Source organism: Protopterus annectens, chromosome 3.part0 (genome assembly GCF_019279795.1).
Source record: "Protopterus annectens isolate FY-2018-M chromosome 3.part0, PAN1.0, whole genome shotgun sequence".
Lineage (NCBI taxonomy): Eukaryota > Metazoa > Chordata > Ceratodontiformes > Protopteridae > Protopterus > Protopterus annectens.
Genome location: NC_056731.1, coordinates 669,210,090 through 669,232,220, shown reverse-complemented (window position 1 = coordinate 669,232,220; position 22,131 = coordinate 669,210,090). Strand labels below are relative to the sequence as shown.

Genomic DNA, 22,131 nt, shown 5'->3' with positions numbered 1-22,131 from the left:
ATGACAATAAATCTGCATCTTATAATCAATGACAAAAGAATATAATTAATTTCTATTTCTTTTATCAGTTAAAGATATCCAGCAGCTACTTGAGGCAGCATCAACTATGTATTGTAAAGCCAGTGCAGAGTTTTGTGAGATCAGGACTTCATCTCAAACATCTACTTTATCTGAAATGTTAGCACTTGTAGGAGCCTGTTAAGTATTCTTCAAGCTTTTTTATTGAAGGTTATCAGATCCAGTTTATTCCTGACATTAGCAAGTAGACCATCACAGTGAGCATGTGCAGTATTTCTAAAATGACTTTACCTCCAAACACTAGTGTAAATGTAGGATATACAACAGTATGTGGACATTAGGAGACAGTGCAGGTCTGCTGTTAACATTTGTGCTAAAGTGGCTCTAGAAATGACAGCTATTATGCTATTTCCAGGGATAGACAATGTTGTTCTTTAGACTTTGATAAGGCTAGAAATATATTATAACTTAGGTGGATAATTAAATGCTTTAGATAAAAAATATCTGAGCAGCATTCGGTTTAAGGGATAGCAGTGAAATAATGATGTGACAACAGTGAAAAAAGCCTGCATCAGAAATGTAAGCCTTACTGTGCAGAAACATATGTAATAGAGATGAGGTATGGATGCAACATTGTGAAATGCTTGAAAACACATGCAAGGAAGGAGACAGTATGGTAACGATAGCAGAAGTCAGAGCAGCATGCTGATAATAACAGAAAGAGGAAGGTGTGCCTGATATTGATGAGGGTAACCATGGTGTATTACTAACATTAAATGTCTGTAACATTAGGCTGAACATGGTACTCCTCTCCTCACTCCATGTGCTCAGATTCAGGAAATACTTTCTGGTCATTGCAAAAACGCCATTCCCATGACAAACGTCTGTTTTGACATGGTGTTATTGGAACTAATGAGTGTGGAATCAAAGATGGGTGAGGGGACAGCACTGCTCTGGTATGATGACAATAGGAGAAAAACAGTGGACCTGTGTGGTATATCATCAAAGTCTGAATAACATGCAACTGGAATCTACTGGTAGAGTTAATATCAACATGACACATGATCAGGGGCAAAGAATGCTTAGAAATGTGAGTGTTAGTTTCCCAGTAGATAGTTGTAGTAATTAGTACAGCTCTTCAGCTGTTACCACAGAGACCATGATTAAAGCCTACATTTGTGAGTAAGCCATGTAATATCTGGAAGGAGTTAACCAACTGCAGTAGGGGTTACAGTGATTTGTCAGCGGGCTGAATTACATGCAGCATCATAAATGTGTAGGATGTTTTTAACAATGATAATAACTAAGATGATGACAGTGTGTTACAAACTTTGTATTAAGCAAGGCTAGGTTTGTGGTGGTACAGTATCTCAGCTCTGGTATTAATATATTATACATACATCTGGGCAGAGACAAGGCTAATACCCAAATGCTTTAAGCACAGGTTAAGATTTAACATGTTATCTTTGTGGTATGTAACATGTTGACTGCATGGTTACAGACAATACAACAGCAAATTGTCAGCTTTGATTTGTTATAATTAAGAACTAGTGCTTCTTAAATCATGTTCAACATCAGTAAATCCAAGTTGGAAGTAACTCTAAAATATTTTGCTTCTATGGTTGAGGCTACAAATTATCAGATCAGAAAAGCATGACTCACTTTCTTACTCTGAGTAATTAAATATTAAGTCCCCCACCCCCACATGTACCCTGAACCTGTTGTCTTCAGATATGAGCTATACAAACATGGAAACATTGGCTGACAAACATTCATTGTCTACTGGGAATAATTCAAGTATTTAAGCTCGCCTCTAACCATTTATCCATTTTCTGTACTTCTTCCTCCAGAGTCCCTAAAGATACTTCTTTTTCATTCTTCCTCCTAATTTCTGGCTTCTCTCTCTCTCTGTGTTATTAAAAGTGACACTCATTTCCTGTTTGCTGTACTGTGCTCCCATAAGCAATCCTATCTGGTGCATTTTCTATTCCTGTTTGCTATACTGCGCTCCCATCTGGAAATCCTGTCTGGTGGATTTTGTATTCCTCTTTGCTGTATTGTGCTCCCATATGCAATCCTATCTGATGCATTTTCTGTTCCTCTTTGCTGTGCTGTGTTGTGCTCCCATCGGCAATCCTATCTGGTGGATTTTCTACTCCTCTTTGCTGTGCTGTCCTTCCATCAGCAATCCCGCCTGGTGCATTTTCTATTCCTCTTTGCTGTGCTCCCATCTGCAATCCTATCTGGTGTATTTTATATTCCTCTTTGCTGTGCTGTGCTTCCATCTGTAATCCTATCTGGTGCATCTTCTATCTACTTACAATGTACTGTGCTCTGCCTAAAGAGGCATTTTCATCACTTTGTATGTTTATTCAATCAGGCTTCTAAGGGTTAGATGTATTTCACCTCTTACAATAACGCATATTCATTTTTTTAATTCTACCATGGTTTAACTGCCACCCCATTGCCCAGACACAAATGATGTTTCTCTGTACTCTTCAGATGGATCTATCCTTCATTACTGAATATATTGCCACCACTATTTAATTAATCCTTAGGACATTTAGCAGCTCTTTGCTCATCCAGTTCTGTTGCTGTATGCATCTCAATGAAGTTAATTGTGTTGTAGTTAAATGTTTATTAACTGTTAGAAATAATAATGTAAGACTTTACCACCACTGCTCCAGTTTCATTTTATATTTGGAAATAGGCTGATTTGGGTAACCAGAATTTGCTTTCTTGTCTTACCAGTATATTTTATTGTTATTTATTTATTTATTATTTTTTTTTGCTACTGGCAGATAATTTTACATGTAAATACTATGTAATCATAAGACAGACCACTGTATTAGCTGAAATAAAGCTCTGTGGCTCAATATAGATTTATCACGGAAAACCCAACAATCTGTGCCTGTTGATACACATACCCTGAAAAGGTTAGGCTCTTTCAAAGAAATCAGTCAATAGTGGCTTAAGAAATAATGAAACGTTGCTACTGCTTGAATATGATTTTAGTACCATAATGACTTACAGTTACTAATCTGCCAGGAGTAGGGAACAGAGAAAAAACACTGCTTGAATATACTGCAGATACTGCAGGAAGGCCCATTGTCTATCAGGTCAAAGAATCAGATTTTAAAGGTATAGAATTTCTTCTTATACACTGGGTTGGTTGCAGGTCCTGTTTAATATCTGATCTCCAACCCAACCACTAAGATAAGGATGATCTTATCAATGTTTAGCACTACATTTTTTACAAAGGCTATGTCAACCATCCACCTAAGATAAAACATCTCATATCTTCTTTTGACTTCCATCCTTGCTTCCTCATACTGTGTCTTCTTTTGCTCATACATTTTTTTAAGTCAGGCCCACCTGGACCCATTATACTGTCCAAATGCAAAACACAAACCAGGAACAACAACCATAAACAATCCAACAAGTGAAGGTACTGAAGACACCAGCGAGCCAGCAAGAAGTTTAAAAATCTATTAGTAATGAACCAACAAGATTAAGCGCTTTCGTCAGTCTATAGCCAAGACTTCATCAGAATCTAAAAGTTCAACAAACTTTACAATATTTAAATAGTAGAAAAATACAAGCCACCACATCAATTAACAACAGAAGCAAATTTGTTAACCCTATGTTGTCAAGTACAAAAGAAGGTAGATGTTAGAACATAAGGTGCAAGGTTTACACTTTGTATGATTTTAAACACAGTACACTACTGACTGAAATACATTCATTAAGGCCAGGGGACACACAAGCGTTCAACCTTAGTTGCAACATCATTTCTCTGTATTCAATAAGATCTTCCCATGGCCCTCCCCTTGTACTCTGAGGTACAAAATCCAATCCAAAAAATAAAAAAAAAATGATCAGTGTATGTTTCCACATGCTTGTATAAAGAGTTTTTAACATTCTTGTTCCTTATATCGAGATTGTGCTTGTAAATACTCTCTTTAAGTTTCCGTTTGTTTTTTCCCACATAAAAGCACAAACATTGAACACACTTTGCCACATATACTAACCTAGTGATTTACAAGTGCAGTGAAATGAAGTAACCAACTTGTGGGTCCCTACCACTAGTGTGTTATCCTCAAAAATAAATTTACATTGACTGCAGAGTCCACACTTGTAGGTTCCCCATCTCTTGGCTGAATTTGGAGCCAGTTTTTCACTGCCTTCCAACAGTTTTTTCAAGTTTGTCCCTGTCCTATATATTATACATGGTCTTTCAGAAACTTTTCAAAACCTTTCCCAAAACAAGAAAATATTTTCTAGTTCTTATATAGTATATTACCAATTGTATCAATGTCCACAGTGTAAATTGTGACAAATGCCTTACCATAATTTTTAGTATTGTTACCTGTAGCATATCTGTCATGAACATCCTCTATAATCTGAGTAGTGGAACCCCTAAAAAGAGGTATGATGGTACTTTCTAACCTTTTAGTGCTAACCTCACTACGAATACTAACAATCAGATGGAACGGGTACCCTCTTGCCTGGAACATGTCAAGAAGTTTGTTACTTTCTTGTTCAAACATTTTGTCATCAGAAATTATTTAAGCCAGATAAATAAATTGTCCTTTTACCACCCCTTTCTTGACATGCCAAGGGTGGCAACTAGTGTAATGCAAGAGGGAGTTTGAATAGTGGGGTTTCCTATAAATGTTAGCAGTAGCATTGAAAGCATTAGTTACCTAGAAGTGCTTATAGCCAAAGATCATGTTAAGGAGAGGCTTACTATTAACATTTGGGTGATCAAAAATGTAACACAAATGTTTACATGTGTGATCACATCAGTCTGATGTTTTTTTGAATAATAGTCGATGATGACATGTTTACTGTTGACTGAAGCTCATCAATGATTTAAGAAAATACACTTTATATATATATATATATATATATATATATATATATATAGAGAGAGAGAGAGAGAGAGATTTTTGTGTGTGTGTGTGTGTGTGTGTGTGTGTGTGTGTGTGTGTGTGTGTGTGTGTGTGTGTGTGTGTGTATTTCATTTATTTTTATTATATGGATTGTGATGCATCATTCACCATTTTGTTACCCCCTCCCAAGAATTGCCTTTAGCCTATTGATATAATTATCATGATATATCATGATATATTATCAAGATATAAAAAGGTCAAGTTTTCATCCACTTCTTTTACTCTCACTAGCATTCTGGCTCACTCCACTCCCCTACCCTACCCCAATTCCCACATACCACTCTTATTATACATTATACTTCCATAGCACCACCCACATATTCCTCAAACCAATACCATCAGTTCCCTCCAAAAGAAAAACAATCAATAGAATTACTCCCAATAGTAACACTGACTCTAGTTTATCACCCAAGACTCTCTGTCAAATTGTCTTAATCCTTCCCCCTTTAACTATCAAATTGCATCTCTTCAACTAACCCAGTACCCTCCTAACATTTTATAATCCTAATTTACGACAAAGATAAACCCAAATAAAATAAGATGTCCCTCAGATTATTTTATTACTCCTCCTCACTCTACTAGCCTTCATCATCAATTATCAAATCCACCTCATTCAAATACTTAGGACTTCAACCACTCTTCACAAAAAATATCAACATCTACCCAGCCTGTCTTTCTCCCTAACACCCCATCTCTACAAATAAAGTATATCTGATTTATTTATCTATATATATCTCAAAACTAAGTACCCAAACATATGATCAAATACCAAACCTAGACCAAAATATTACTGGCCAAACTCTTCCCTCTATAAAATATTAATTAAAAAAAGGATCAGAGATATTCACCCCAAACCAAGTACCACTGTTCACAAAACCATCACTTCCTTCTCCAAAATAAACCAGTCACCTAATTCATCTCAACAAAAAGCAGAATCCAAACTCACCTCACTAAATATGAACCTAGGAAGTATGTGCAACAAAATCCATGACATACATGCCTAACTTGCTACATACACTCCTGATAGTCATAGCTACTGAAACCTGTTTAAAAAAAGAAACAAAGGATAATGAGATCCCCCCCCCCCAAGATACAATATTCACAGGCATGACAGACAAACAAGCTTGCAGGTTGTGTAGCTATCATCTATAAAATTCCTTGACCATCTCCTCACTTCCACATGAAATTCTCAAATTTAACAATGCTGAACTTTTAGTAACACTCCTAAAAATCAACAATAGGAAAAGTATATGCTTAACAGCAATTTATATACTACCAGAGAATAACATTGATACTGCTGCAAGCACCCTATATTTTTTATATCTCAACAAACTAATCATGAAACTGTAATACTTTGAGACCTAAATATAGGCTGGCAACTCATAAATTCCACTACCTCCACTAAATCCACAAACTTGTACAACCTCAGACAATTAATAACCATGCCTGCTACAAACAACAAAACTTCTGGGAGACACTCAATATTAGACTGAATTCTCACAAACAAACCAGACAAACTGATAAAAGTAGGCTGCCTCTCAGACAGCATAAGTGACAACATAACAACATGTGCCATTAGAACTCACCATAACCTAGATAAACATATTATTTATAATCCAATACAAAATACAATCAATTTCAGCAAATATATTTTCAATGAAACATTAAAACAATATAACTGGAATGTATGCCACTAGATACTGCTGCAGAACACTTGAATAACATATTCTTACAACTCTTAAATAATCTAGTATCGGTATGTAATAAAAGAGTAAAGTCCAACCCCACACCGTGGCTGATAAAAGAAACAAAAAAAATCATGATAAAAAGGGATTAAAGCCTGGAAAAATTGGAATAAAAATAAAACTCAAAATACCTTACAACAATTTAGACATCTTAGAAACCTTGCAAAAAACAGGATAAGCAAACATACTATACCAACCTACAAGACAAACATAAAAATAACCCAACACTTTTTTGGTCACCACTAAATCAAACACTCCACCCTGGCAAGATCACCACTCCTTCAACAAAAACACACAATATGACAGACTCCATCCCTACCTGGTTTAATTCCTACGTTATACAATCAATATTATCTTTCGTAGACACTAACACATCTGTCACCCCTCTGCCCCCTGTCCAATCAAAACCACCCACATGTCTTCAATTTTAGTTCAGTACCTACCTGACTCATAATGAAGCTGCTTCTTAAACTAAAAATTACTTCCATAGCTGTAGACCAACTACAATCAGACTACCTAAAAATAGCCACAGAAGTCATAGCCTTCCCTGTGCCCATACAAATTAATATGCCCATAGCAGAAAGATATCACTCCTACATCATACTACTGCACAAAATCAGCACCACTACAGAGTTTAATAACCACAGAATGATAAAGATTCTCTCCCCCCTTTCCAAAATATTAGACAAATGCATGCATATGCAGCTGATGCAATACCTAACCCCAAATAACCTGCTCTCAGAAACACTACATGGCTTTAGGCCCCAGTACAGCACCATTACTGCTCTACTAGATTTTACCAATAAAATAATAAACCAACATTAAAACAATTGTCTTCTCGTGTCCACCATGTTCTTAGACTTGTCAAAGGCAGTTGATACTGTCTGCCAACAGCAACTGCTTGTTTGACTCTCCTCAATTGGACTTTCACAATACTCCTTGTTGTGGTTTCTTAGTTAACCTGTCTGGAAGGGAACAAGCCATTAAATGGCAACAAAGCTACTCATCTTTTTAACCAGTTACTACAGGTGTTCCTCAGGGCTCTATCCTGGGTCCTCTCATATTTAATATATGTTTAATGACCTCCACACCTCCAATAATCATGCTAGTTTAGTTCAGTATGCAGATGGCATCATTTGTGCTGCCTCAAAAATAAATAAGCTCCAAGACATTAAACAAAAATATTTCTCCTCTATAGAAACCTGGCTTAAAGAATCACACCTCCTACTCAACCCCAAGAAAACTAAGTTAGTGTTTTTTTACCTCAAAAAGTTGCCAAAATCAATAGCAATCATTTACCATAAAGTCAGCAAATAATACCCTCACTGTTTGGTATCTACTTCTCTGAAGTACAGGCTAACAAAGAAGGTCTTTGGCTAACAAAGTTTGCAGATGACTGCAAACTAGGAGCCATAATCAAAACTCCTAACGATGTGGACATCCTACAAAAGGGCCTCAGAGAGACAGATGCCTGGTGTCAAAGTCATGGCCTCAAGCTTAATGCCAAAAAGTGCATTGTCATCCCTTTTGGTAAAAACTCTGTACCCATGAACTACCACACAGGCGATAGTCTACTTAACACCGAAAGTGTGATAAGAGACCTTGGGACACAGGTGGACAGTAGTCTCTCCTTTGATAATCACATCGGCATAGTAGTCAGGAAATCCTTCTATGTGGCACACCTCATCACAAAAGGTTTCTCATCCAGGAAAAAAGAAGTCATTGTTCTCCTCTACTCATCAGTCATTAGACCCATTATAGAGTACAATGCCCCTTTTGGTATGTACCTCACAAGACATCTACAACAACTGGAAAGGCCACATAAATACCACACAAAGAGGATTACTGGCCTCAAACAGATGCCCTATGCAGACCGTCTCAAAAAACTCCAGCTTTATTCTGTCGCATATCGCCTACTCAGAGGCGATTTCAGCCTAACATACAAAGCTATGTTAGACCCAGAGCTGTTGGACATGCTCAACGTAAAGAAATCCAAATCCCTCCGAGCTACACACTCTAGGGACCTAAACCTTGTCACCACAATAAACAGAACATGCTGGAGGCATAGATTCCTGTCCCAGAGATTTCACATACTCTGGAACAAACTACCTATCTATATCAAACAAAGCTCCTCATTAGCACTCTTCAAGAAAAATCTTGATGATTGGATGGGAGATAGGAAATTCACCCCGGGGATCACTTCTGCGGCTCTGCTTGACAGGGGCACAGGAAAATAATTTTCTTGGGTGGCAAAAGCCAGGGTACCATTTGGCTAGGCTTATACAAGCCCTAGGGCCAAAAGCCTAGTACCTACCAATGAACCTATGAACTTCAACTGTAACTCACAGTAAACTTTTAAGCATTATAATAGTGGCAATCTCAAATATGACCAGCATATAATTTTAGGCATTATAATAGTGGCAATCTCAAATATGACCAGCGTATATTGCACATCATTAAATTTGTACACCCAAAACTAGTCTTCCTTTATAGCATCAATGGATTCCTTATAGATACTGCAAGAAAACCTCTAGCCACCACCTTTTTATTGCTAACTCTCTTATATACTGCTCATATCCTAATAAACTTAAACAATACTCAAATAAAGAAACTTCCCTCCTGCTCCAATAAAATAGCTATATTTGCCACCAATTTCCTTCATATGGTCTACCATTGTCATAGCTTAAAACAATTAAAGTGGCTTGAATTATACATCTACCTAACATATTTGCAACTAACTACAGCAGACAAACTCATTCATCATCCAGGAAAACACCCTGCACTACAAAACTTATTAGTGCCCTACTGTCTAGCAAGGGACCACCACTCTATTAAAAAATTCTTATTACTGACAAACTAGTCAAATAATGTTGCAGGAGACTCAGTCTGCTCCCAATACATTGCCAAACTCTGGAATAGTATCCCTACACAAATACAACTCTTTGACAAACTCAGTAGTTTTAAACCACTACTTAAACATCAAAACCAGTCCTTGTCCTGCACATGCTCATAACAAGGTTAAGACTGTGTTCTCCATACAATACTGTCCGAATAGTCTCCTTAAACAGAATACTCTCAATCTCTCATTAAAATGACAAAACAGTTTTTATACATAACTGATGTTATTGCTAAATGCAATCAGTTTACATGAATTAAGTGATATACAAGACAACAAAGCATTCTTTACTTCCAATCCAGAGATCCCAGGGCAGCAACACTGGGCAGGGGGCAGACATTGCATTTGGCTGACTCTATCAGATGACTGAAGTACACTTTTAAATGACAAAAGGTGCAGCCTATGTCTAATGTGAAAATGAAGTGTATTCCTGACAGAGAAAATGTTGTCAAAAATCCCATTCAGCAATGAATAATCTAAAATGTAGCACTGCATGTTGTAGGTATCTAAATTCTAATAGCAAAGAACATTGTAGCATGATTTATATATATATATATATATATATATATATATATATATATATATATATATGCCTAGCTACAAGTCAGTCCCTCCTAAAGTCACATATCTCCCTTGAACTAACTGCATAGGATAGAATTACAAGCTTAGCTCAAAAAAGCATTGTTGGGTAACAGAACATTAGCTTTATGCATTAGCTCTGTGTTATATATTTTTCTTTTTTGTCTCCCCCTCCCTCCTAATGTTTTACTAGTGAATATAATTGATCATAAATAAATTCTGCTTTTCTACAAAATTTCCTGCCCATGTTAATTTATTCTTGATTGCCTACTGTTAATACAGCAAACTTGGAACCCGCTTCCACTACCTTAATATCTTTAAGTTGGAGATAGTTTTATTTTGGCCTTAGACTCCATCTGATGGTGGATGCAACCCACTCCGTTCACCCTCTGCTATTTTCCAGGCTACCTTTGCTCCCCTACCCTAATCCCATTCCCACCCACCCCCTCTTCCACTAGATTTAAACCTCCAGTAGCCCCACCCCTTATCCACAATTACCCACTAAACTCCCTCATAGCAGTAACACTATCCCCCCTGTTTCCTCCCCCTACTTCCTCCCCTTACTGCCTAAACATACCAGAACCTTCCATCACTTACCCATTCTCTAGTTAACACCTGTCTTACACTAAATTTCTATCTTAATAGATCTTTATTACTTAATATGCCCAACTCCATACAACCTACTATCCTCTTAATTACCCTTACTACCCCTTTGGTCATACTTACTCTAACTACATCCCCCACACCTTCTTGGACATATCTTCTCCAAAACCTCCAACTATAAGTATAACTTTACATTCTGATGAACACAGTTTCTATGACATCTAATTCTCCTTATTCAGATGCTGCCACATATATCTACACAAACTAAAATTCTCTTGTACCAATATCAAATTTAAGTTAACAACATTCATCTTACATAGACTACCTTCTACAACCTATTACCTAAAAACAGTCATACATCACCTCCTAGTACTATCTCAATGTAGAGATATTCATCTCAATCCTGATCCAAGCAACTCACCATCTTCCATCCAACCCTCTACCACTCAAAACCTATGTATAATTACAATAAATGCATGCAGTATCTGTAATAAAATCACTGAATTCCAAGCCTGGTCACCTCCTTATACCCCCAATATCATAGTCGTTACAGAAACTTGGTTAAAACCTCATATAACAGACACTGAAGTTATCCCACCAGGGTACAATATCCTTAGAAATGATAGACGCTATGATGCCTCTGCTCTGGCCCAGTAATCAAGGAGCCTCAATCCTCACCACTAACACCAGTGAGGAATGTGCACATTTGGGAGGATGACAAGTGCTCACACAGTAAAGTCCAATTTCCCTTAAGAGCACACAGACATCACAGTCAGTCTGGGGCTGGTTTCTCTCTCTTTCTCCAGATCCCCAATAAGAATCCCCACTGGCACAGATATAGAGTTAAGACCTCAGCCAAGTGGTCAAAACCTCCAGCACCCTCTCTGTCCAACTAGTGCTTTGTGTCCCTACTCAAGTAGCACACACACACACACACACACACACACACACACACACACACACACACACACACACACACACACACATACTCACTTTGAGATTTGATTTATATACAAACACACAGGCACTCCTGGGGAAGGCTGGCACAGGTTCACTAGCTATGCCTACTTCTGCCCAGACTATATGGTAGTACCACCTGCTACCAACCACCCTTATCAGCTACTATAAGACCCTTCCCAAAGGTTGACCAATTCTACTGTGTAATGTTACTGTTATCCAAATGGTAAGTGTGTCCAAGACATGAAGGCTATTTAGGAGTGGCCTGTACAGTGTTACCAAATACATATGCAAGTACTCTTAGAGGTTAAATATCTCTAACAAACCAGCCACAATTAAAAGGTTTAAATACATTTAATAATAAATAATAACAGAACAAGACAATACTCAATAACTCAATACAGTGACATCAGAGTTCAGAATCACAGGAAATATTTTAAAACAACATTGCAGGACAGTCTTGCATAAATACAGAAAACATTCAGACTGATCTTACTATCTTCTTATCTATTTCTAAGAGAAATACTATGATCTAAGTCTTACTTACAGCTACAGGCAAATGCAAGTGCTGAATGGATGTTTACAGGTCCAAGACAAAATACAAAATGCACAGACTTTCTCTCTGAGATAGTTCTTAAATTAATAATACACATTACTGCTGGGTTAGCTAGATTACATCATTCTTGTCACCTCTGCCTTATTTCCCAGGCTAGACAGATACCAACAAAATTTAACATGTCTCTATGAAAAATATTCATCTCTTAGAAGCTGACACTTATCTCTTAGAAGCTTGCCTGAAACTGGAATTCATAAAACAATTAACACTTTTACAGTTTAGACCTAGTAATTATTTCTGTCTTAAGACAATAGAAAGAAACTCTAGCTGTAGACATTCTGTCTTCTAGCTGTGGTAAACTTCGTAAACTCTTTACTTATTTTCTCAAAGTTTGCAAGTTAACTCTGTAGGTCCCAATTTCTACTATAAAAACATAATTTGAACAGGCATATAGTCCATATACATTTCTGCTCTTTCCACCAATGTGCACTGTGGTAACATTATTGAAGATCAGGACATAACGTACAGGTTACTTACATTTGTAGACAAGCCTATGGATCATATTAATATTTACAATGACACAGAATTATTTACAAAATTCTTGCTAGCTGGGCTTGCAGCCTTCACAGGCCCGTAAATAAGGCAGGGGTGCAGCAATAATTTATTGTGATTCCTTAAAAATGACAGTCTTTTCAAAACCAGTCCCTACATTTGGTAACATGGAATTACTACTCACATCCCTACACATTAATAGCAGAAACCAATTATACATTGCCATACTGTATATTCCCCCCGGCCAAAATATCCCTATCTTGGAAGACTTCCTATCCTGAGCAAACCACGATATATTAAATAAAACTATCATTCTTGATGCCACAAATATTAATTGGTAAAATGTAACCTCCAACTCCCCTGCAAATAATATAAGCCTGCACATGTTTACACAGCTCATCACAGGTCCTACACACACTCTTTCTAACCAGAGTCAACCTTAGACTGGATCCTTGTATCTCACCCCATAAATACATCAACATTGGAACCCTCCTTAACATCTTAAGTGACCACCTTCCAGCACTCACCCATAGAATGCATATTCAGATACCAAAAATACACACATATAAAACATCAAGAAAACTTACCAGCTTCAGCCAAAATATATTCATAAGTACCTAAAAAGCTCAGAATTGGACCACAGTTAAAACACTACCTCTGGAAAAAGCTGTAAATTACTTCAATACCATCTTTCTCTCTACACTTAACAGCCTAGCCCATACTTCCACCAAAAGAACAAAAGCCAATCATGCCCCCTGGCTAACAAAACATACTAAACAAGCTCTTATTTTCCAGAGACTGAGCCTGGAAAGCACAACAGAAAATCAGGAACCTTCAAAATGAGCTTAACTACAAGCAACTTTGTAATCAAGACAAAAAAATAGTCATACAAGACAAGAAAAACTACTTCTCTCAACAATTATCCTGCCAAACAAATAACCCAAAAACATTCTGGAAATCAGTCTCCACCCTCCTTATTCCTGGAACCATACAGATCCCTCTCCAGATAAAGACCCACAAAACATTGCCCATATGTTTAACTGCCACTTTATCAATTCCATTTTAAAACTTGTCAATGACACATTATCTAAAACTAATCCAAGCTGCAATAATCTACTGGACCATCTAAATCTCACTCAAGAAAACCCCTACCCTCTTTCTTCCCATACTAGTGAAACCTCCAATAATAGCCCACTAACTCCTATACTCTCCATACAGCCAGTACCCACCTCTCTAGTTCATAAACTTCTAACTAAACTAAGACCTTGCTCCCTCTCTGCTGACAGTCTTCTTTCATAATATCTAAAACTTGCAGCAGATGCAATAGCCTACCTAGTCAGCATTCTAACTAACCAATTAATCTTAGAAGTCAATGTCCCCCAACTCTGAAAAAAAATCCATAATAACTCCTTTACACAAAGGTGGTAGTACAAATGACCTTTCCAACTATCGCCCTATCTCTATACTTTAACCACTGTCTAAAATCTTAGAAAAATGTATACATGTCCAACTTCTAAAGCATCTTTCTGATAATGACCTCCTTGCTCCAACCCAACACGGATTTTGTCCAGCACACAGTATTATTACAGCCCTACTTTCATTCACTGATGCTGTGAACAAGGCTACAGTAATTTTATTAGACCTATCCAAGGCTTTCGACACAGTATCACACAGTAAACTGTTACAACAACTACATAAACTAGGATACTCCCAAAACTCCCTAATATGGTTTTCCAGTTACCTAAACAATAGAAAACAATCTGTCACATGGCAAAATAAACAATCTGATTATCTGGTTAATAACACAGGAGTTCCCCGAGGATCTATTCTGGGGCCTCTGCTTTTTATTATTTTTATTAATAATCTTTACAAAGCTGCCCAACAAAGTACACTTGTTCAATATACTAATGACTCCACTACAATCTCCTCATCTAGTAACTTCCATGATCTACTTAGGATAACACAAAATACCTTTACTTCTATAGGAAACTGGCTAAATAATGCACAACTATTATTGAACCCAAAAAAACTAAGCTCTTATTACTCTCCAGAAAACCACAACCCTCAGATTTTAAAATTTACTCACTAAAATGTATATAGAAATTGAACTAGTGAAGACTGCTAAATTACTAGGCATCACTATTGATGAGAAACTTACCTTCGAGCAACATATTCTCAGTACAATAGAAAAACCCACTTCAAACTAGGCAAGCTCTACAGACATAAACTTTTCTTGGATAAGACAACCAGAACAAAACTTGCCAACACCCTACTGATCCATTCCCTCCTATATGGAAGTCCCATTTTACCAACCTTCATACATCTCTTAGCAATAAATTGCAATCATGCTATTATGAAATAGCAACACTTGCAACAGAGATGTCAAATTGCACTCATCATTGCCAAGTTATTTCAGAACTAAAATGGTTTGAATTCCCCCGTTACCTATATTATACCCAACTGACTCTGGTCCACAAACTGATTTACAAATGCAGCATTTGGCCTGCACCTTACTCTATCCAAAAACCACACAGTCCAACCTGAATTCTTTGGTCTAACAGCAAACAGCGTTTAAGTATAACAATACCCAACAAAAGAGATGGACAAAGCCTATATTTCTATTCCATTGCCATATTATGGAATGTCCTGCCTCCCACAATCACACAGTTAGACTCATTAAAAACTTTCACATCTGCACTAAAAGGTCATGCCCTCAATAATCATATCTGTTCTTGTGTGCAAATGTCTAAGCCACCAGAAATGCATAAAATTTAATTAGCCACTTCTTTCTCCTTTCCTCTATCAGGTAATGCCTCTCTCCCATTCTAAGAACATTTCTCTATATTAACTAACTTATTCTATTTCTCTTTTTAATGCTTAAGTAACTTCTCTAACTATCGATGTATTTAACTACTGTTTATGTGCAGCAACATACAATCTTTGTTTAAGACTTTTTCATAAAGTATTGTATGTCACATAGTTATAACCAATGTAATTTTAAAAAAGTCAACACGTTGTATATTCTATATTTTAAGATTCTCTGTATAAAAACAATTTTTTGTGAAGCTTTTCTCCCCAAGGCTCCACTGAAAATGAGTTTCTGACCCAGTGGACGTCCCTGGTGAACAAATGTTGATAAATAAATAAATAAATTTACATCTACACTTGTTGGCTTAAGGTTCACAGATTAATAGATTCATTCTATGTTCACATCTGACTTGAGGCCATCAAGAAACTTAGCCACCACACATCAAAGTGTAAGCAAATGAATTAGTCCCAATGAAAAAGTTGATCCCACTTAACTCTGACAGGACTTTGTAGTCTCTCAAACACTCATGAAGTCTAGTTTTGAAGACAGCAAGAGTGTGGCTTTGTTTATGAGCAGAGGGAGCTCATTCTAGAAGATGGGGATAGACTGAGTCAATAATGGCCATACTGGCACATGTTGTTAATGTTCTGATGTAGGCTGAGGTCTTTGGTTCAATTATTAATTCAGCTGTTGATAATGTGAAGGTGGGGGATACCTGAGAGGTTAGGGTCTTTTTTAGTATATGGAATTCTAAACAAAGATCACCTCTAAGGAATTTGTAGAAGACACACTAGAGGGAATATGTTTTATAGTCTTCCAGGGTTGCTGAGGTTTTGTAGTCCAGAAATCTTCTTGGTCAGAAATATTTGGGGGTGTCTCAAGTTGGTTAATGTGTTTAACTAGGTACACACTGAAGGCAGAACTGTATTTGAGAATATTCTGATGAGGGAGGAATATAGTGACATTAAGCACGTTTTAGAACATGAAGTAATATCTTTACAAATCAGTTGGGCAAGGCAGAAAAAATTCTTGACCACTAATGAAGCATAGTGATCAAACTAGATAGTTCTGTCTGTTTTGAAAGAGGTGCCCATGATTTGAGAAGGGGAGGAGGATGACTTTTTCTCAAAAATGACTTTGCCTCATTTTTTGGTATTAAGGATATACCCATGGCTAATGCACTAAGTATCGGTGAAATCACATCTTTGCTAGAATAACTGAATGTCAGAATGGGACTTGGTAATTTTTCCCAGTTTACAGTCATTAACAGACATGGTCAGCCACTCATTCTAGGCATCTACTTTCTTCTCTGTAAAAGTAAACACTGAAAAAGGCATGGTACCCCACTAATGACAGATATCTGACTTGAAGAGGTCCCTCTTACTCTAGCATTGTGGGTTCTGTTAGAATGATAGTTAGCTAGCTAATGGACAAAATAGACAGTTGGTTAAATTGAGAGAGCTTAACAATGACACTAAAGGATTTGGTCATGTCTAGATAAGCAATACATATGAACAGTCTCTCATTTAGGACTTCAGTAGCCCTTTTAAAGAAATCAGGTGGATTAAGATAAGGCTATGCTTTCCTGGATCAGTTATGAGGTCACTCTTGTGTAATGGTACCACTGCAGCCCTTGTCCACTCCTCAAGGAAGGGACTGGCTAAATGATATGTAACATTACATAGAAAATAGTATATTTTATATTGGGGAAACAGGAATCTTCTATGGACAGCTATGATTTCCTCTTTTTATTGTAAAGATTGTTTATATGGAACTTCACCAGAGTGGTTTATATTCAAAATTGCTTAGATTTGTATGATGACTAGGTACAAATTCTTCAGTGCAACTATTTGAAAAGATACAGGTACAAAGTTAAGAAGTATAAACAGAAGCATCTGGAACCAGGTAGCTTGGGGAGTTATGCCACATGTGACTGTCAAAGTCCATGCTTATGAATCGCATCTGACTCCTATAGTGACCCCGTGAACAGCTGCCACCATCTACTGAGTTTATTTGGCATCCAGGGAACAGAAGTAGATTGCCAGGCATTTCTTCCTTATCACACACACACACACACACGCACACAGACACCATGCATACTGACAGACATATTTAGAGTGGTCAATCTGCCCACATCATGCCTTTGGGGGGAGTGATAGGAAACCAGAGTGGTCAGAGAAAATCCACAGGAGTTGAGGGAGGAAGGACGTGCAGATTAAGCATAGAAGGCACCTCAACTGAGAATTGAACCAGAGAGTCTCTTGCTATGAATTAATAATGTTTCCCACTGTGCCTCTGTGCTATTTAATGGCTGTCAAGGATGTTTTTAAAAAGTAAAAATGTTTTTTTTTTTTTGGTGGGGGAATAATTTCAAAATACTGTTTGTGTTTTCTTGGGTTTGAAGTGTGTTTTGATGGAGAAGATCACTACTAGCTGATCAAATATAGCTAAGGAGGAAGCAACATTATCCCAGCTCCAGATGGGCAGCTCTTCATCACCCTTTTATTGTCCAGTCTGTAAAGTTTAATGTCAGTATGCCTAACTACAGAGCCACCATTAACAAAAAATCTGTGGTGGTTTGTAGGCCATGTGATATCAGAGATGCAGACTTGAGGTTTTAGTGACCCGCATGAGATGAATGTGGTCAGATAGGTGTCATAGGTGATTCCTCAGTATTTCTATGTTGCTAAGGTTTGCTGTGTCGGTACCTTGGAGACTTGAACAGTGATTTTTTTTTACTACATCATTATATGCTGACATGGTGATATACTGTAGTTTGGATATACTAAGAAGTAAAGAGATACATCTATGTAAGTACTTAACATCTCTTGGTAAAGTAAGTAAACACATGTCTCAGAGATGGAACTGTAGTGACCCGACAGTAAAGTGCTATCAGTGAACATGACACACCTGCTACACTGCCTCAAAATACCTAGGGCCGCCAGACTGTCAAGTAGGGGTATAAGCAAATTGAAACAATGTGATATATTCCTGGCAGGAAGTTGATACTGAATGGTACTAAAGCCATTATGTTGCTTCAGACCTGGCTCAAGACCCTTGATATCACCCCATCAGTGCAAGGTTTCAGCACTTTCCACATGTTCAGGCCCACCACTATAGATGAAGGCACTAAAGATGACAGTGTCTCCATATATGGAAAAAAACACTTTACCTCTAGACTAGTTAGACAAGATAACAATATGGAATGTCTCTACATCCAGCTTACCATTAACAAGACCCCCTTTTCACATCATGGCTAACTATAAGACCCTCCTATATATCCCCCTCACCCCATAACTCCTACCTAATTAGTATTGAGTCCCTATGCATTTAGCCAAACACTATTCCCCTAGAAAACTTCAAGTACACTTCCATTAAATGGGAGATGAATACATTCTCTAACTTGTATGTTGTGAAATTTCCAGAATTCATCATTACAAACTCTTTGGACCAGTTAGGCAACACCACAACTGGAGTGATAATATCCTAGATTTGGCCCTCACCAACATAGGACAGCCCTGTTCCCTACCAATTGCAAATCTGTCCACTGTTGTAAGAAAATGCTTTTTCATCACACAGCTTACTTCTAAGAGAATGGCATCCAGGTCATGGGCTGAGATCATTTCAATGTATTTTTTGCTCATCAGATCGATCATTGAGTATAATGCTCACTTCACTGTGTACTTGTCTAAACACATGACACATGTCGAACACCCACAATGCTTTCTAGCAAAGAAAATCAAGGGCATAAATCATAAAACCATGCAGACCTTTTCAAAGCCTTGTCTCTCTTGGTCTCATACAGGCTACAGAGGGGTGATCTCTGCCTCACATACAGAGCCTCAATAGATATCCTGTCAGACCTACTACATATTTGTAAGTCCAATGGGGGCATAAACACCCAATGAAAAGATATAAATCTTTTTTACAGCATAAATAGAACATGTTGGAGGGTTAGCTATGTATGACAGAGGATACCACTTCTTTGTCTTCCTCTCTACATAAAGCTAAGTACCTCTTACACTATCTCAATATAATCTGGACAAATGTGTGGGTAACCGCAAATTCATCCCTGATTTAGCATCCTTGTCCCTCATGGATAGGAGCAATGTGTAAATGCTCTGTCAATCTCTGGATTATTTATACTTAAAATATAAAGGCTAAACACTCCATGAGAAGGTATGGCTAGGTTTCTAAAGATCCCCATAGTTCAATAGCCTACTAACTACCTATGAACATATGAATCTATAATAACCACTCCTTAGTCAACCTACAATATCTTGAAAGTGAGACCAGCAATGGGTTAAAGAGAAAAGATGGTAAAATAGTTACATAGGAAGCGGCATATTCTTTATTTTCAATTCACTTATAAAATAAATACAGGCATGCACCTCTGAAACAAATACAGGCCTCTTTCTCTAACTATGTACCACCACCACAAAGAAAATGAAGTAGTGCTAGAATGATTTATGCCAACTGCACGCATGCTGTTTTCTTCATTAAGTAAGCTCAGGAGTGAGAGCTGGCCAAGAAGGAATCATTTAATGCCAAAAACGCTCCACAACTTACTTTCTGTAGTCATTTCAAAGTTGGCACTTTTGGGGGTAGCAACCATTTTGCATAGCTTAACCATGGCTTTTAAAAGGCATGTATTGGGGAACAATAAGTAACTCAGAGTTTATAGCCTTGAACCATAACTTCACAATACATTTTTGTTCATAAGTATTATTGTCTACTTGTATTCTGTGATGGAAGGTATCAAACTACATAAAACCGGTTATTTAAAAGTACAATGTTGTCGAGTCTGTTTTACAGTCAAGTAACGTTGTCTTGTTTGTTTTGTCTCTTCACTGCTAGTTATTTTTAAATGTACCTTTTCATCCAGATAATCAGTCTAATAAAAATAAGACAAAGCACTGCTTGTGGCAGTTTTACCATATTTTCTATAATCTGAAATATCTTGGATTAAAATGATGTCCTTACTACAGATCTTCGGACTTGATAAAACCAGGAAAAGCATCACTCAGATAATGTTTACAATTTCTTCAGTTTATGTCCAGCTACTGAAAAGAATGCCATTTCATTTAACAAACTCAGACTTACCCTGAATAGCAGGGCCCCATGCAAACAAATAATACCAGCTCAGGTGCAGGTCCACAATGGTTTCATCTCTGGGAACATACACTGGACGCTTGAATCTACAAGTCACACGGTTGTTTTCAAATACTCCTTCTTCATCTCTGGCTGGGTTTCTTTGGATTTCTTTAGCCCACTGACCTACATTGTAAAAGTGATGTATTCGAACCCTACCATTGTCATCATGAACACAGGCCATGACATCATCACCACCCTAGGATTAAAAAAAGTGCAATGATTTAGATATGTAAGACAATAGGTGACATGACAAATATATTATTTGTTATTTCAGTGTCATGTGATCATCTCTTTTTTGTAATACACAGATTCTGAAAAGATACATTTAAACTTTTTTTGTAGAAATCCTTTGTTTACATGCTGACCCCTACCTCTCCTTTAACCTGCCTGGCCCATTCTTTCCTCCTTAGATGAGTGCTGGCCATTGCTGGACAACTATTGGGGTTAAAAACAGTCAGAACCTTCTTGTTGACCCACAAAAGCCTGACACCTGCAGGTTCCCATATAGTCATCCAAATGACTCCTGTATGGTATGTGCATGACTTAACATCAGTTACTGTCCTGATATACACTTTGTGGGAATACATGTCTCAAGTTTCTGCTCCATGTTACAACACCCACCTCCTCTGGGTACCAGTCATATAGTGAGTAGGACTACCTCCCTTCACCCAGGACAGATAAGCTAGTGACAGCACTTACTCACACCCATCCAGGTAAACTATGCAAGTGCCCGGACCAGTAGTCAATCTCCAGTCATCTGGGCCACAAATCTATCTCTCTCTCTCTCTCTGTGCCACCAAGTTGGTTGTATTTATGAAAGAATATTAATTATGTACCTTGTGAGTGGCTGTAGTAGTGCAGCAGTTAGCATTGCCACCTCACAGCAAGAGGCTCTTTGGTTTGATTCTTGGCTGGGTTGCCTTCTGTGCAGAGTCTCCATGCCCTCCTTGTGGTCATGTGGGTTTCCTCCCACATCCGAAACACATGCTGCAGGTGGACTGGACACTTTAAATTGGCCCTAGCTGCAAGTGTGTGTGACTCCTTGGGAAGGTTGGGTGATAGATTGTCTGTTGATTGTGGTTGAGGACTCTGGAGCGTGTGGTGTGGCGGGATTGGGATTTCTTTAGATGTTAAGTAAATTGCCTGCCTTAGACTCGAACCATGAATGCCTGCATGTAAAGCCATGAGTCTAACCACTACACTACCTCGGCTTTCAAAGGGCTCTTGATCTTGTAGCAAACCATGCATTTCATAGTTTCATAAGTTAGTACTAGGTTAACTGCCTTTGTGGACTATTTTTAAGCCTA

The 22,131-nt window shown here is 37.6% G+C and overlaps 1 protein-coding gene across 1 annotated transcript in view; it reads right to left on the bottom strand.

Annotated features, from left to right (window-relative positions):
• Positions 1-22,131, bottom strand: part of FRRS1L (ferric chelate reductase 1 like) — a 323,816-nt gene that overhangs the window by 11,116 nt on the left and 290,569 nt on the right. The window contains exon 4 of the mRNA XM_044065076.1: positions 20,774-21,020. Coding sequence (XP_043921011.1) covers positions 20,774-21,020 — 247 coding nt within the window. The remainder of the gene's footprint in view (positions 1-20,773; positions 21,021-22,131) is intronic.